We start from the raw sequence: 15,359 nt of genomic DNA on the forward strand, positions 1-15,359 counted from the left end.
TCATAACTTCAATGATATTAATGGGGAATAGCAGAGCTTTTTTGCTCAAAGAACAATTCTTATTTTTATCACATCAATAATCATTCTTACGTTTTCTGTCATGTTCATTCATTATAATTATAACCAGGAAATAACCAGGAAAGCAACATGTTTTATATCATATGTTCTCACAACCTCTATGGTTCATGATCCGGAAAGGGCAGTCCTTCTCCAGTCCTCTATGGTCACAAACAGAACAGAATTAGATTTTAATATTGTCATTTATAACATAAGTTGAGTGATTACATGTTAATTACAGAAATCTATAGTTAATATGGAGACTCTTGTGGTTGTAGTTGGACATTCTTCGACGAAAAAGAAAAAAAGGAGAGAAAATGTACTTTATGTCGTAGATGTAAATTGTTTTTATGTGTATAAAACATATTTATTATGTGTTGTAAACATAAAATATATCCAAACAAATCTGCATTTAGAAGTTTTTAAAAACTAATCAAAAAGATTAAACTTGAGTTATAAAATATTATCTACAAAAAGCACAAAATCAACATTAAAACATTTAAAATGCCCCACCAGTTCATCCCTTTTATGATTATTCTGTAATTTATATTTTCTTTTGCTACCCTCCTTCTATCCCTTGTTTTCAGCATGGTTTCTGTTTTCCTTTCTTTTTTTTTAATACGTAATAAATCTTCAAACTATCTATGCATGCTAAATAGCTCTAGCGGATAAATCTGCCTTGCAAATGTCGTTGCTACATTGCACTGGTGTGAACACCTGGATGGCCTGGCTCTTTTTGTCAGTTCCAATGTGTTTTATGTTCTTTTTCTCCGTACTTCTGTTTTGGTTAATCTTTTTTTTCTCTCCTTTCTTTTCTTTCATGCCTCTTCATTCTTGGCTTTTATCTTTGAACAATTTCCTTACACATTCAAACTTGGTCTCTACAGCAAGAAAACATCCGTGTCATTCTATCCTGCAAGTCGATTGATTTAAGATTCCCCCACAGTGCCAATACTCATGTAGGGATAATAGATGCAATTTATACGACTTGATAGGCAATTGAAAGCTCATGTCAACTTTGTACTGGTAAGGTCTTTAACAGATCACGAAACCGTGAAAAAAGTGTTTGCCTTTTCGAAGACAGAAAAAATAATTACTAGTAACAATTTGTAAGTCATTTTTACAAATGATTTACCGCAATTGAATAAAAAAAGTCATTTTGTGCATCCTTTCCAAATAAAAGAAGTAATGTCCCTAAATGCAATAGTATAACAGCCTTCATTTCAGAAAGCGTAAGAGTTTATGTACTTGAATCCTGGCATGATCTGAAACAAGTGTGCAGTACTGGGAAGTGGGTTACATACATGCTGCTTCAGACAGCATGGGAGTCAGGATCAGCCGTCGGTAGCCACCTGGGTAGCTGTCGGCTGACCATAGACATCAAAAAAGGCCTTGGCCTTACAAATATTTTAACAACTCTTCTTTAAAGCCATTGTATCTTAGCTACGGTGCTCTGCCTTTGAATTCCTATGATTTCTAAAACTATCCTGAAGGCTCACAAAATCATAAGAGTTATGATATAACCAGTTATCTAACCTGTTATTCACCTTCTACTGTTAAACTACAAGCGCTATGATCTAAATCAGTTCAGTTACCTAACGGGGTTTGTAGTTTAACAGCAGGAGGAAAGTAAGAGGTTCTTCATGAGGAACACCACTTGGAGCTTAACGGTCAATACCAGTCAATAAAATAAAATACCTATGGAAGTGATGCAGAAATACCAAGTCTTCACTGTTTGAACTTAATTGCTATAAGGTTTGTGTGTTGACTAGTACCATAATCCAAGCCCCCTAATAGTTAATATATATTTTTGACTCAGTGACTTACCTTTCTACGCCAAGATCCCAGAATGCAGAACTGGATACATTACCAGTTTTCTATTTATGCCTCACTAATTTCAGAAGAATAATTTGCTTTTTCTTCATATTCTTGCTCTCTGTGGATCTCTTTTGGATTCCCTCCCCTTCTATTCCAACAAGCCACATAATGATGAAAGAAAATCTCAGCTAAGTCACTGCAGGCTCTACCACATCTATGCTTCTCATTCTCCCTGTCCTCTGAGGATACGATCACTTACAATTCAGTGTGAAGATCAAAACGTCAAACAAAAGCCAGTCTATTTCCGTATAGTGTAGTCACTTCTCACTTGTGGTCTCAACCAGTGCATTTCCTGATTGCGAATTTCCTCAGGGCAACATCATTTACTTACTTACTTTCTTTTTATATTCATTAAAATTAGAATTAATATAAATGAAGTGAGCCAGTTATATTTTACTAATTTTTTTTTTTTTTTGGTCAAAAGAATTAATTGTACACATATAATATTCTGACTCAAGGGCTAAAAGTATATATTGGACTCATTATCTCCAGCATAATTTCCAATCATAATTTAACAAGGAAAAAAAATATATATTACTGTCACGTATTTATTAACTGTAATAATGAAGACTCATTCATTACCACTGTCGGTTATTACGGCACAGTTGTTTTTAAAATGTAAAGTATGCAAATTTCTATAATCATGAATAATATTAGGAGCTATTTTGAACCACAATGGCCCGAACAAATGTTTTCTAGTAATGATTACTGTGGCAACGGACACTGCAAATTAGGGCATCATTAATTTTACAAGTATATAAAAGAAATAAACATATTTAGAGTTTAGAACAAAAGAACCTATTCATTTTAGAAAGTGTTCATCTTACGTGCCCTCCAAAATAGTAGTCAGCTATGCTCATCTTGGGAATTAAAAGTCATGTAAGATATCAACGGGTTCTACTACGACTTATTTATGAGGTTCCCCGAGTCGTGCAACTCAGATGCCAAAAGTTTTCCCCCATTTGTTCTTCTGAGCTTAGTTCCACACTCTAAAATTCCTGGTGAATGGTGAATTTGTCCACTCCAACAAGCACCTGTGAATAGTGAATACACTTTCCAGCTGCTATTACTTATGTAGGTTTGGTCCAGATTAGCTAAGCCCCAAAATGTATGTATATATTTATTTATAAAACACGCTACCAGATGTTCTTAGCGCTCTACTGGGAGGCGGAATAAATGCAGTATTCTCATGTGATCAAAGTACAATATGTGTATATATATATATATGTATATATATATATATATATATATATATATATATATCAGGAAATGTGGCTTACATTCTGAGTAGCGACACTATTCTCAAACAATTGCATGTAATTATGCCAACAAATGAGAACAGGTGTTCAAATTAGTGTTGTGCCTTTGTATTTCATGTTGTCATTCTTCTAAACAATACTAAAGAATGAGACAAGATTTTTAGACGTAATCATATATGTAATGAAAGTAAGAACTATATGTTAACTTGGTTCTAGTATAGGCCTGCCTTATGCTTTTTCATCTACCCTCCATATTGAAATGGAATTCTTCTTAATTATATCTTAGGTACAATTTTTCATACATTTCAAATACCAATAACTAAACAATAGTATTCATTTATTGACTTTTGTGGTTTGGTTGCCCAAGATGTAATCATACATATTAATGAAGCATATAATACATTTCTAGCACTAATTTTAAACAAATATACATCAAGTTTATTTTCTAGGTAAAATTAGACTAAAATGTTGCATGTGTAATTTTAGAATCTATTCATATATATGTAATTTTAAAAATGATTAATAATTAATTTCAAACCGGCAAGTAGGACAAAAAAATACAACTGCTAAATCAGAAGCTTCCTTTCTGATGAGTTGTTCCTTTCCAATTCTCTTCTCTTCTTCCTTCCTTCCTTCTTTTTTTTTAAATTACCTATATTTCCAACATGGGCATCTTTTTTTAGCTTGTACTAAACTTTTATAACAATTCAATAACTCTTCTAACCAGTTACAGAAAATGAATTGGTAGGCTGCTCTGCTTATATATATATATATATGCTCTGCTTATATATATATATATATATATATATATATATATATATATATATATATATATATATATATATATATATATATATATATATATATATATATATGACAGATATAGATATATAGAGATTAAGAAATATTTTCCATCTGTTTAAAGGTGAGAATTTTATTTGGGAAAAATAGTAATATTGGAATTGTTGCCATTGCATTGAGATAATTTGGTCTATCTCATTCCAGTAATTATAATTTATCTGCAGCTATATGCCCTCAATAACCTAACAACAAGAACATGCATGGATAACTATCTTTTCATTTGCTCTAAGCAATAAATGTTGCCTTGTAATCATGCCGGGAATTCCAATACTAACCACTGCAGAAAGCAATATTTATTTCAGGTGTTTTTTTTTTGTAAATTTCATATCATTTTGTAAGTCCTCTTTCATTGGGGATAATTAAACTTGAAACTGAAAGACCTCTATTTATCCACAGGTCACTGCACACTCCTCCTGTGAACCTCAGCTGCCATCTTGAAAAATATCTGTCTTAAAGCGCTAGAAAAATGTGATTGTGGGACTATTTTGCATACAGAGTTACTCTAATCAGTGTATATAGATTGACTCTGCTACCCAAATTAATGAAAGAAGCTACAAGTCACTTGCATCGGAAACACTGGGAAGCCTTGAAAACCATTTATATATACATTTAATGAAAAACAAACTCCTTTTTAGGTATTAGTTTTTTTTTTACTTGCCTTATTACAAAATGGATTTCACAAAACAAGACTGTGGAATACCTAAGGAGCCATCGTATGGTTTAAGTGTGCAATCAAAAGGTATGCTGTGTGTATAAATGGTTCTATTGACCCTTCCATCATTTTCTTTGAATGCTTATAGCCTTTTGTGATTTCTGAAATGTACAATGTTATAATGGTTTGTGAAATGTTATGTATTTTTTTTTTTCTGCTATGGTGGACTAAAGATGCAATCAAAAAAAAAAAAGCAGAAGAAAGGACTAGAGTGCGATGTTTTGCGAAGGAACATTTTTATTTTCATAATATAAAATAAATAAAAAATATATTTATTATATAAAGACGAATATTTATTATAAATACACATTACAGGGCTTTCATTGAAAAGCTTTGCGTAAATTGCGTGTTTGAAGTTCTGCATGCCTTCACAGTAACTACATAAAACCTTATTAAGATATACTTAAAAAAAAAAAACATTTTTTGCCTGGCTGAATTTAAGCATTTAGAACACTTAAGCAATATCTAATTCTACAAAAAAAATCTACATTTTCTATATTGCATATGACTACATAATACTTAGGTAACCTGTTTAAGCTTTGTTCAAAAGTAATATTTTTTAGTTCACGAGGACAAATTGAACATGCAGCTGACATATGCACATTTTGCTACCAACAAATAGTAATTATTGCACAGATATACACAGAAACACCGGGGAAAATTATGTATGTGCCATTGATTACATTATATTTATTTATATAGCACTAGCCAGGGCAGGACTAGCGATAATGAGGCACCCCTGGCCCTTTAAGGCTAAGTTTTTCTGATTGTGTAGGGTGCAGCTGGACATATCCAGATGCTGGCAGTTGTCTGGTGTGGCAGACGGACAGTCCATGTCTGGCGCCAGCAGATTCCTTAGCGCTCTTACAATAGGGGACTGTAAAAACACCTAACAAAGACAAATCAAAATGTCAATAGCAGTAACACACATTAAAATACAACTGTACGGAAAGAGAAGAGGACCTGCCCATAGGAGCTTACAATCTATTGGATTGTAGTAATGCAAGTTACTCTACACTCAACACATGCATTAAACCATAGACTTAGTATTTTATTTTTCTTGATAGATTTTCTTCCAGACAAAACACGGCTACAGTACAATACAAATCACATTAAAATAAAGGCTGGAATTCAAATCATGGTTTTTTAGCTTCCCCATGCCTATTCTTATCTATATGAACTTAATAGCCATTTTGTTGTTTTTTTTTTTTTTACCGGCTGAAGAGAACATTTGCACAAAGAAAGTATTTGTTAAAATCGCTACAAGAATGTTTCTCATTTTGTGAGTAGATACTTTTTTAAGACTGTATCTTTTGGATCAATGGGTAAACTGAAATGTAAGAAAAGCCTTAAAGGGAAAGGCTCACCTATATTTAACAATATCTAAGTTATATTGCACCTTAAATTATAGCATCAGTTATTTTGGCAAACAGTTGTGGTTTAAAAATGACATGGCTACTGACCACCAGAATTTGGAATTCAGCAAATATTATTATTATTATTATTATTAAGATTTTAGGCTGAACCTTCCCTTTAAGAAGATGAAAACAATGAAGCCCACAGCATTATTTACTATACAGGAAAGGAGGGGAAATTCATTGAAAGTATATTTTTTTATATTATAAAAGAGGTGCTATTTTTATAATTAAAGAGTAAAAAAAATATTCATCCAAAATACCAAAAATTTTAAAAATTATGCACTTTGAAATAATCCAGCACTATTTTAGAAGGCATAATTGGTTCCTAATGTTTCCCAAGAGTCATCTCAATGCAAAGGGTTTGGCAAATCCCATGCTCATGTTCTTGCCTTGAAATTGTTGTGTTGTATGAAATGGGACATTATCATCCCAATGAAACTGAAAAAGAGGAAATCGATAAAACAAAGTGAAAACAATTTGCACTTTTTATCAGCAATGTCTTGACCAACTACAAATGAACAGATGCATTATCACAAGGGATCTGCCACTTAAGTCAGTTGTGATAGTGCCACTTTATGCTGTTGAAAGTTTCACTTCCCTTAATCCAACAACATTTACTGCATATGTGTATGTTTATATTTACAACCGTTCAAAAGTTTGGGGTCACTTAGACATTTCCTTGTTTATAAAAGAAAACATATGTTGTCCATTAAAATAACATCAAATGGATCAGAAATACAATGTAGACATTTTTAATGTTGTAAATGACTATTGTAGCTGATTAACAGAATATCTTCATATGCATACAGAGGCCCTCAGCAGCCATCAATGCTGTGGCACGTTGTGTTGGCTAATTCAAGTTTAAGTTTAAAATTTAGAAATATCCTTGTTTCCATGGAAACAGCAAAGAAACCCTAAACTTTTGAACAGTAGTATGTATATATATATATATATATATATATATATATATATATATAGGGCCAGACCGGGGATAACAGCCCTAGATAATGCCTAAGTGTGGATGACCACACAGTAGATCGGCTGTGTATGGATCTATGTTGGGCAGCTGCCACACACTGGGCACTTACCCAGTGTGCCAGATGACCAGTCCGGCCCTGTATATATATATATATACACACACACACAGTGGATAGAAAAAGTAAATTACCACTTTGGAGTTACCTGGTTTCTGCATTAATTGATCATAAAATGTGATCTGATCTATATGTAGGTCACAAGTATAGACAAACACAATGTGCTTAAGCTAATAACACACAATCATATTCTATCATGTCTTCAACGAATACATCCATTAAATATTCACAGTGCATTATTGTTAACATAAGTGCCTAAGCTTAGCCATATTCCTAGGATGTCTGATGTGAACGGCTCTCTTGAGGTCATTCCACAGCATCTCTAATGGGTTAAGGCCTGAACTCTGGCTAGGTCACTCAAAAAGGCTGATTTTTTTTAACCATTATGTATTTAATTTACCTTGATGTTTAGGGTAATTTTCCTGTTGCATGATAAAACTTATATTAAGTTTCAGCTACCCTGACATTATCCCGTATGATACCTTGAAAGACTTGGGAATTCATTGTCCCTTCCATAATGGCAAGCTGTCCGGAGCCTGAGGCAGCAAAGCAGTCCTAAATCATGATGCTCCCTCACTACCTTTTTACGCCATATGTAGTGATGTGTGTCCTTCCCAAACAATTCAATCTTAGGTTGATCAGTCCACAAAACATTTTTCCAGTAGTGTTATGGATTGTCCAGGTGCTTCTTGACAAACTTCAGACAAACAACAAAGTTAAATTGGAGAGCACTGGTTCACTTCGTGGGGTTTTACCTCATTGAGCATTCTGTGCTGTGCCCTTGGAGTTATCTTGACTGGGCACTCACCTCTAGGGAGAGTAGCCATAGTACTAGATTTACAAATAATTGTAACCGTGGACTGATGAATATGTAAACCCTTTGAGATTACCTTGTAACCCTTTCCAGCTTTTTGCAAATCAACAATTCTTGATTGTAGGTTTTCTGGGATTTTGTTTTTGTGAGGTATTGTTCACATCAGTAATGCTTCTTGGGAATAACAAACTTAAAATGCTTGAGTGTATTTATATCAAAGTAGCACTAAAACACACCTCCAATACCATTTCATTGATTGGACTCCAGGTTTGCTAACTCTTGACTCCAAATAGCTTTTGTTGAAGTGTTTAGCATAGGAATTCACAATGTAAATGTTTAAATGATGTATTCAATATGGACAGGAACAATACAATCATTTGTGTGTTACAAGTTAAAACAGATTGTATTTGTTCATTATTATAACTTAGAAGAAGATCATATATTTTAAGACAAATGTGTACATTAATGCTGGTAATTCCAAAGGGTTCAGTACTTTTTCTTGTCACTGTTTGTATGTAATAACTGCAATTATTGAGTTCCAGTCGCCAATACTGATAGCATCATAGTGTTCTGTCGTAGTAGAAGGTTAAGTAAGACTCTTGAGAAGTTTCTGTGTGTTGAAGGTAAAAACACCTTAGCCTATGGAATGGAAAATGTATTTAAACCAGAATAAATGCTGTTTCCCTTAATTGGAAACCTTATTAAAAAACATACATTGTAGATTTATTGCTCCTGGGTAAAAAAATAGTTACATTAGCACCAACATGGAACTGTTACAGAAAAATCAGATCTGCTGTATAGAGTAATTGTATTTGAATTGTATCCTGTAATTTATTTTCTAATAATGGGCCGCGTTCAATGCTGGAAATAATTAAATACAAAGGCCCAGATTGGCCTAGATGTATTAACAGCCCGATTAATCATTCTGGTTCATAACTCCCTATACCTGCCATATAATAGACAATAATGCATAGATGGGTTGAAATTAATTCAAGGATTTAAAAAAATGTCATTTTGCCTATTATCACCTATAAGGTAAATTACACCCCTGTATTATTTTATTACCCTAATTTTAATCTTTAGATTAGACCGGCTGCATCTCCATTTTTTTTTAATTGAGAGGGGGGGGTTTGTCTTGAAAGTATTTATGAACAAAATTGCAAATTTTCATTGTTAATGAAAAAAACTGCTGTATTTGCAAATCCTGTGCACATTTGGTGAATAAAGTGATACTTTTTGTATGAAACAGTAAATATTTTGGTCTATTTTAATAAAGTGCCAAATGCAAATTTTAAGGGGAAAAAAAATCTACCTTTTTTTGCTGACACTGTAAAAATAAATTAGCTTTATTGAAAAGTCCTTTGACTAAGCCTTTCTTTAAAAGGTTTAAACATGTTTTAATGTCTTCGTAAGACTTTATGATCTGCTGTCAATGCAAATTCAAGTATAAAAAAAAAGCAAATTCATTCCTTAGCCAAGAAAAAACGAAAAGTTCTCAGATTTGAAACTGTGAGAAGTTTAGGATGACTATGTACATGTTCTGGAACATTAGGGATGGGCTCAGAAAGATAAAAACGTATAATCCGTCTGTAAAGGTTTTAAAAATATATATTCTAATTCGATTATTTACTAACAACGTAATATAGGTTGTCAGTATATTTGAAAATGCTAATGTTCTTATAAACAGGCGTTGACCAATTTAGACTACATTCTAGGCACGATCCCTCTGTTTTACCTTAGGCTGATGTGCTTAGAAGTATTTTAGCTGGGAGGGAATAACAAAGCAGATAGGGAGATATGTTAAGATTCAGAGCTTACATTCCAAAGAATGACATTTCTGAAGTTCTCATGTTTTCTTTGTTTTAAGGCTGATTGGTCAAATGTTCAATTAAAACACAAACTCTATTGATTATCATACAAAAATGATACCGTACATCTTCCCCTAAGAGGAAAGGGTTAATGAGAGCTCACGTGACCTATGCATGTTAGTAATTGTTTGTCTATTAAGTACACTGCACAATCTGAACTCTCCTTAAACTCCTATTTACCTGGGATGGGTGGGTCTTGGGAAAGGAGACTAAAGATTTAATTTGGATGCAAATAGTAATTATAGTCCAGGTGGCTCTGAAAACAAAGATGGTGATGCTACTTGTGGTAAATTCCACACCTGTGTATATTTAGGCTCCAATTATAGCGGCTGATCCATTTGCTATTTGAAGCTACCAGAATGGGTTATTAACAGAATGGTCAGAAGTACATGTGCCATTGACGATTATGGTTGTAATTTTCTTAACAAAACGTGTTTAAATAAACTATTCTACTTAAAACAAACACTATAAATGATAATTAAAAAAATATATAGTATTATGTTATGAGGTGTTAAACCTCAAAATAATGGTTGGTTTTACCAGTAGAACACAGCACTGATTAACAGGAAATATCAAAATTCCAACTTCTTTTTAGATTTTTTATACCACTGGTAGATCCCAGAACTGTCATAATTTCTGATCCAACATTACATAGACATTTTAATGTCTTTTTTGTGACATGTTCACACCAGGGAAAACAAATTGTGGGCAATTTGACCTGTACAAACCTACCTATAGGCATCCCCACTATTCAGATTGTTACTGAAATCTAGGTTGCCTTTTTTTTAATCTATTTTATGTTTGTTTTACACAAATCATTCAATAAACGTCTATGTTAGAAAAGGTGTATGCAATCCTAAAATTGTAATTAGGTTAACAAGTTCTATTTTTGCCAAAACCAACATATATTCTGAATTGAGATGGTGCCTGTGGCAAAAAAAGTAAGTAGTCAGTTAGGTCAATGAGTTGGAATATGATGACAAAAAATGCCACACTGGATCTCAGGAAGCTTAAAGTGGAAATAGGATGCAATGATAAAAATATTCTTCTGTCTTGGTAAATTCGAGCTTTCTTAAACATAGAAAAAAGACTCCCAAATGAGTTGTAGGCAGCAAGTCAACATTAATCTTTTCTACATTTTATTATCTAATCTTGCTAACGAAAAATAATGAGATCCAGCTACAGGACAGTATGTACAAGAGTGTGTCACTTATAAAAGAAAAAAAAAACCTAGCTTTCGGAAAAAAAAATACCCACCCAATGCAATTCACTTCTGTTATTATCTTAGAATTGGTGCATTGCCTTACAGGAATAACCTTATCTAAATTCCTAGTAAACAATAGCAAGGTCATCAAGGAGGACCACATGAATAAAACCGAGGAATGCGCCCCGAGGTGGGTCTTGTGTAATCAATACATAGTAGCTAGAAGCTTGTTAGGGTTTTATTAAATCTAGCTGATAGCTGAGAAGAAGCCTAGGAATGCTTGACCTGTGCCTTCATCTCGAACCGGGTCATGAGTTCTTCATCAACATTGTTCTCAGCAGTCATAATGATTGCATTTTATTTCTAGGTTCTTTTCTAACATACAAAGGTGTTGACATTTTCTGACTTTTTATGCAGCACCCTGCATAGTACTAATGGCCGCATACTAGCAGAAATAAAAATGGGAGGTGGTGACCTTAGCCCGATGCCCTCGCATGTTCATTTCTAAGTGATGAAAGACCACCACCAGAAGCCATTAAAAGTGCTTTTCTACCTACGGCCAAATGTAACCCTTTTTTGTTTACTAAATGAAGCATTACGGACGTCATTCCCATGTTGAGTGTTTTTTTTTGTATGTCCAAACCTTACTCAGAAATAATTATTTAATAATGTAAAATTTTACTTCATCCAAATTTGTGTTGGGAACACTTAATAAACATGTGACACAAAAGAAACCACGGATGGTTTGTTGCCATAGAGACTAGAATAAACGCTTTTTAAATGTCTGTGGTGTTTTTATCCGAAAATGACAGATGTGCTAAGGTATATACGAGAGTGCAGTTAATGCTTTGTCCAAGCGGAACTACACTTTTTAATGAATTTTGAACGGATGGAACTTACGCAGACCTTTAAGAGTGAAAGAGAAAGTGGTGCCTGTGATCTTAGACACTATAGGCGTGATGTTCATATTAACTTCTTATTTCTCTAAACAAATAGCAAGCTAGGGAAAATCTATTAGCGTTACAAGCTCTTTTGGTGCTTTGCAGACTGAGTATATTAACTAGAGAGGCAGAATGTAATGTGTATTCACTATGGTCCCTCAAGCACTGGATGAATGCGCCTGCATGTTGCTTTTCCTAAATGTGGAACTGAAAAGCATTCTTTCATCTCTATTCTAAATGCAAGTCAAACAAGATCCGAAAGCTGAGCTAAAGGGATTTTTCCCAGTCTGACGATAGAATTCCCATTGTGATGGCTTACCTCGAATTTGCCATAAAGGTTTTGATTGCAGGGCAGATTTGTCTCTTGGGGTTTATCTTTGCTCACAATAAAATTCAAGTCGCACAGTCTCACATTGCTACATATCGCGTCATTCTGAAACGATTAAAAGAGCATTTCTGTGTTCCACTTCATATTGTAAGTATTTGTATTATTTGTGTTTAAAGTATATATATATATATATGTATATATATATATATATATATATCTATATATATGTATATATATAGATATATCTATATATATATATAGATATATAGATAGATAGATATAGATATAGATAGATAGATATAGATATATATCTATATCTATCTATCTATCTATCTATCTATCTATCTATATATATATATAGCAATGACTTGATTTACTCACCAACCTGCTTTAGTAAGAACAGAAAAAATAGTACAGATGTGGGGAAGTATGACTGAACTCTTTATTATAAAATGTTAGACAGTATATAAAATCCCTGCTCCCTTGCTTAAAAATAAAGTCCCATCGTTTTTTTTTAATAAGTTTAAAAATATATTTTCAAAATTATTGTTTTGCTATTTTAAACAGTTCTATTTTTTGCCTGGTATAATGTTTTCAGGTAAAGGGATATTAATCCTTTCTATGTGTTCTAGACCTGTTAAAGTTGCTCAGTCTACTAGGCAAACACTTTGATTCCTTACTTACTGCCTTGTGGTAAGCAATAGAATGGCTCACTGTTGATCACAAAGCTGGACACGCTGACTAATGAAGGTCTATGGAGAAATGGACCTCATTAGCATAGCCATAAAGAAGTTTGATCAGGGAAAGTCACCCAAAATATCACATGACTGACAACAATAACAGCCTTTCAGGTCTTTAGATAAAGGAAGTTTATTGGAACAAAATGAGATAAAACCAGATCTAAGTCAGTGCTAATCTACATTACTGTATACAGAACTGCATGAAATGCTCAAGGAAAAAAGAATTTCCCATGAGATTGGAAGACCTCCAAGCAAACCTGTTCTGAAACATTATTAATAATAAACACCTGTGAATGATTTGTAGATTCCAAACTTAATTGCAATGCAGTTTTTAAATCCCAAATTTTTACCAGTGCAGTTGAGGTATTTCTTCCATACCCTCCATGTAGAAATGTATTTTTACTGGAATCTTACATTCTGATGCTCCTTTAAGGCATAAAGCCAGAATGGAGTACATTGTATAGATAGAATTCATAGTTGAGTGAGCCTACAATGTATATGGCATTAAGGTGTGTGACATATTCTTGTATGTGTGAGCTATGTTGACTGACCACATGCTTGCCTTGTTTTTATATTTAGTAGCATACATAGACTAGATTAGGTGCCGGCTGAAGTGTTTGGTAATGTCACAAAAAGATTGAAGTAGCAAGTCAACAATTAAACTATTCTATTCTTTATCTGTGGGGCTCAATTTTCATACCCATAAATACATATTTTTCTTTTCTTCTCTTGTAAGTTAGAGTAGTATGTACGCGATTGGCTGTGAATGTTTGTCACGTAAGTTCAGGATTGAAATCGCCATAGTTACCATTTGATTTAAATAAAATAAACATATACACGCCTGTACAGCCTCATAATATCACCGTGCAGTCATTTATTTTGTATACTGTAAGGATTCATCTAAAACAGAATAAGTGAAAGTTGAAATGCTGGATCTGGCTAATTTCTTCCTGTTAAAGTTGAGCTGGCTGTCTTGACTCTTCTGTAAAACTGCCAAGGGTGGATAATCTATACGTAGGGAAGGACTGGGAAGGACTGGGAAGGACTGGGAAGGACTGGGAAGGACGTTCAGCCCAGATAAGTGGCCCAGTGATAAAGCAGCTTAAACCCATTAGATCATATAACATGCTTAATAAACAGTCTCATCCCAAACATAATCACTACATACAAGAAGCCAGGTAGAAAACAACAAAAGCACAGGAAGCAGACAGTATGGGCATAAATGTTATGAAATACAGAAACAATAACAAAAAGGAGGAAGCTATTGGTACCTGCTCCATATTTTTAAAATAGAGTACCATGGGTATAATCATCTCTTCCTCCTCCCCAGCTGTCACCCCTGATCATACCAAGCTTTTTATAATATTATGCCTGTATTGTGTTAAATACTGTCTTGTAATACAAAGTCTAGTCTCGGTCTCTTTCCAAGCTGTAGATGCTCCTGCGTTGAGTGGAAGAGACCTCCCCCATTGGAAATATTGCTCTTATTGGACTTATGTTTCTGAAAGAAAAAACCCACTGAACTTCGTCGGAACTGAAAAGTCAGGAACATATTTTTTTTGGTCTGAAACATGACAAACATGGCCAAAACAAAATAAAAAAATGGTCTAAATCGATTTTGCTGATGGAGCAAGTCCAGTAAACGCTATGTTACACATTTCAACTCACAAAACATTAATAAAAGGGCCAGCCTCAGGGAATTTCTCCCTTAAATCTATGAAAAATCCCCCCAAATTAATTATATATTATATAGGGCCTCCTCTATAATCAAGTAAAAAAAGCCTAAACTGTTCCCCTCACTGGCCAACTCCCAGTTTATTGAATTAAAAGCCTTGGGCAGATACGCTTTAGTCAAAGAAATGCTTTTAAGCAAACAAAGCCCTCAGGTGTTCTAATGCCTTAAAGGAGAGTCCATCCAACCTGGGTAGGTCGCAAACCACTAAAATTGTCTAATCTCATTTGTCAACCATTGTGTTTCACACAACATACAGCTCAATTTGTTTCCAAATAAACATTAAATCAATGCTTTTGGATATAAACTAAAGGATTACCTTTAAGAATATATAGTCTTTGCTAAGTTCTACCTGCTGAACCTGTCGGAGCATAACAACATCTGAGATAATGATGATAATTTAGCAGATACAGACCACAAAACACCCTTAGATGAACATAAAACCATAGAAAT

General features: G+C 33.7%; 1 protein-coding gene across 3 annotated transcripts in view; it reads left to right on the forward strand.

Annotated features, from left to right (window-relative positions):
* Positions 1–15,359, forward strand: part of PCDH7 (protocadherin 7) — a 362,079-nt gene that overhangs the window by 12,760 nt on the left and 333,960 nt on the right. For 2 of the 3 annotated variants that reach the window (XM_053458353.1, XM_053458354.1), the window contains one exon: positions 4,452–5,709. The exons of the other annotated variant lie outside the window; for it this stretch is intronic. In XM_053458353.1, the coding sequence (XP_053314328.1) occupies positions 4,452–4,493 (42 nt within the window). In that variant the 3' untranslated portion in view covers positions 4,494–5,709. Of the gene's footprint in view, positions 1–4,451; positions 5,710–15,359 lie in introns of those variants that run through there. 3 annotated transcript variants of the gene reach the window in all.

This window comes from Spea bombifrons, chromosome 1 (genome assembly GCF_027358695.1).
Source record: "Spea bombifrons isolate aSpeBom1 chromosome 1, aSpeBom1.2.pri, whole genome shotgun sequence".
Taxonomy (NCBI): Eukaryota; Metazoa; Chordata; class Amphibia; order Anura; family Pelobatidae; genus Spea; species Spea bombifrons.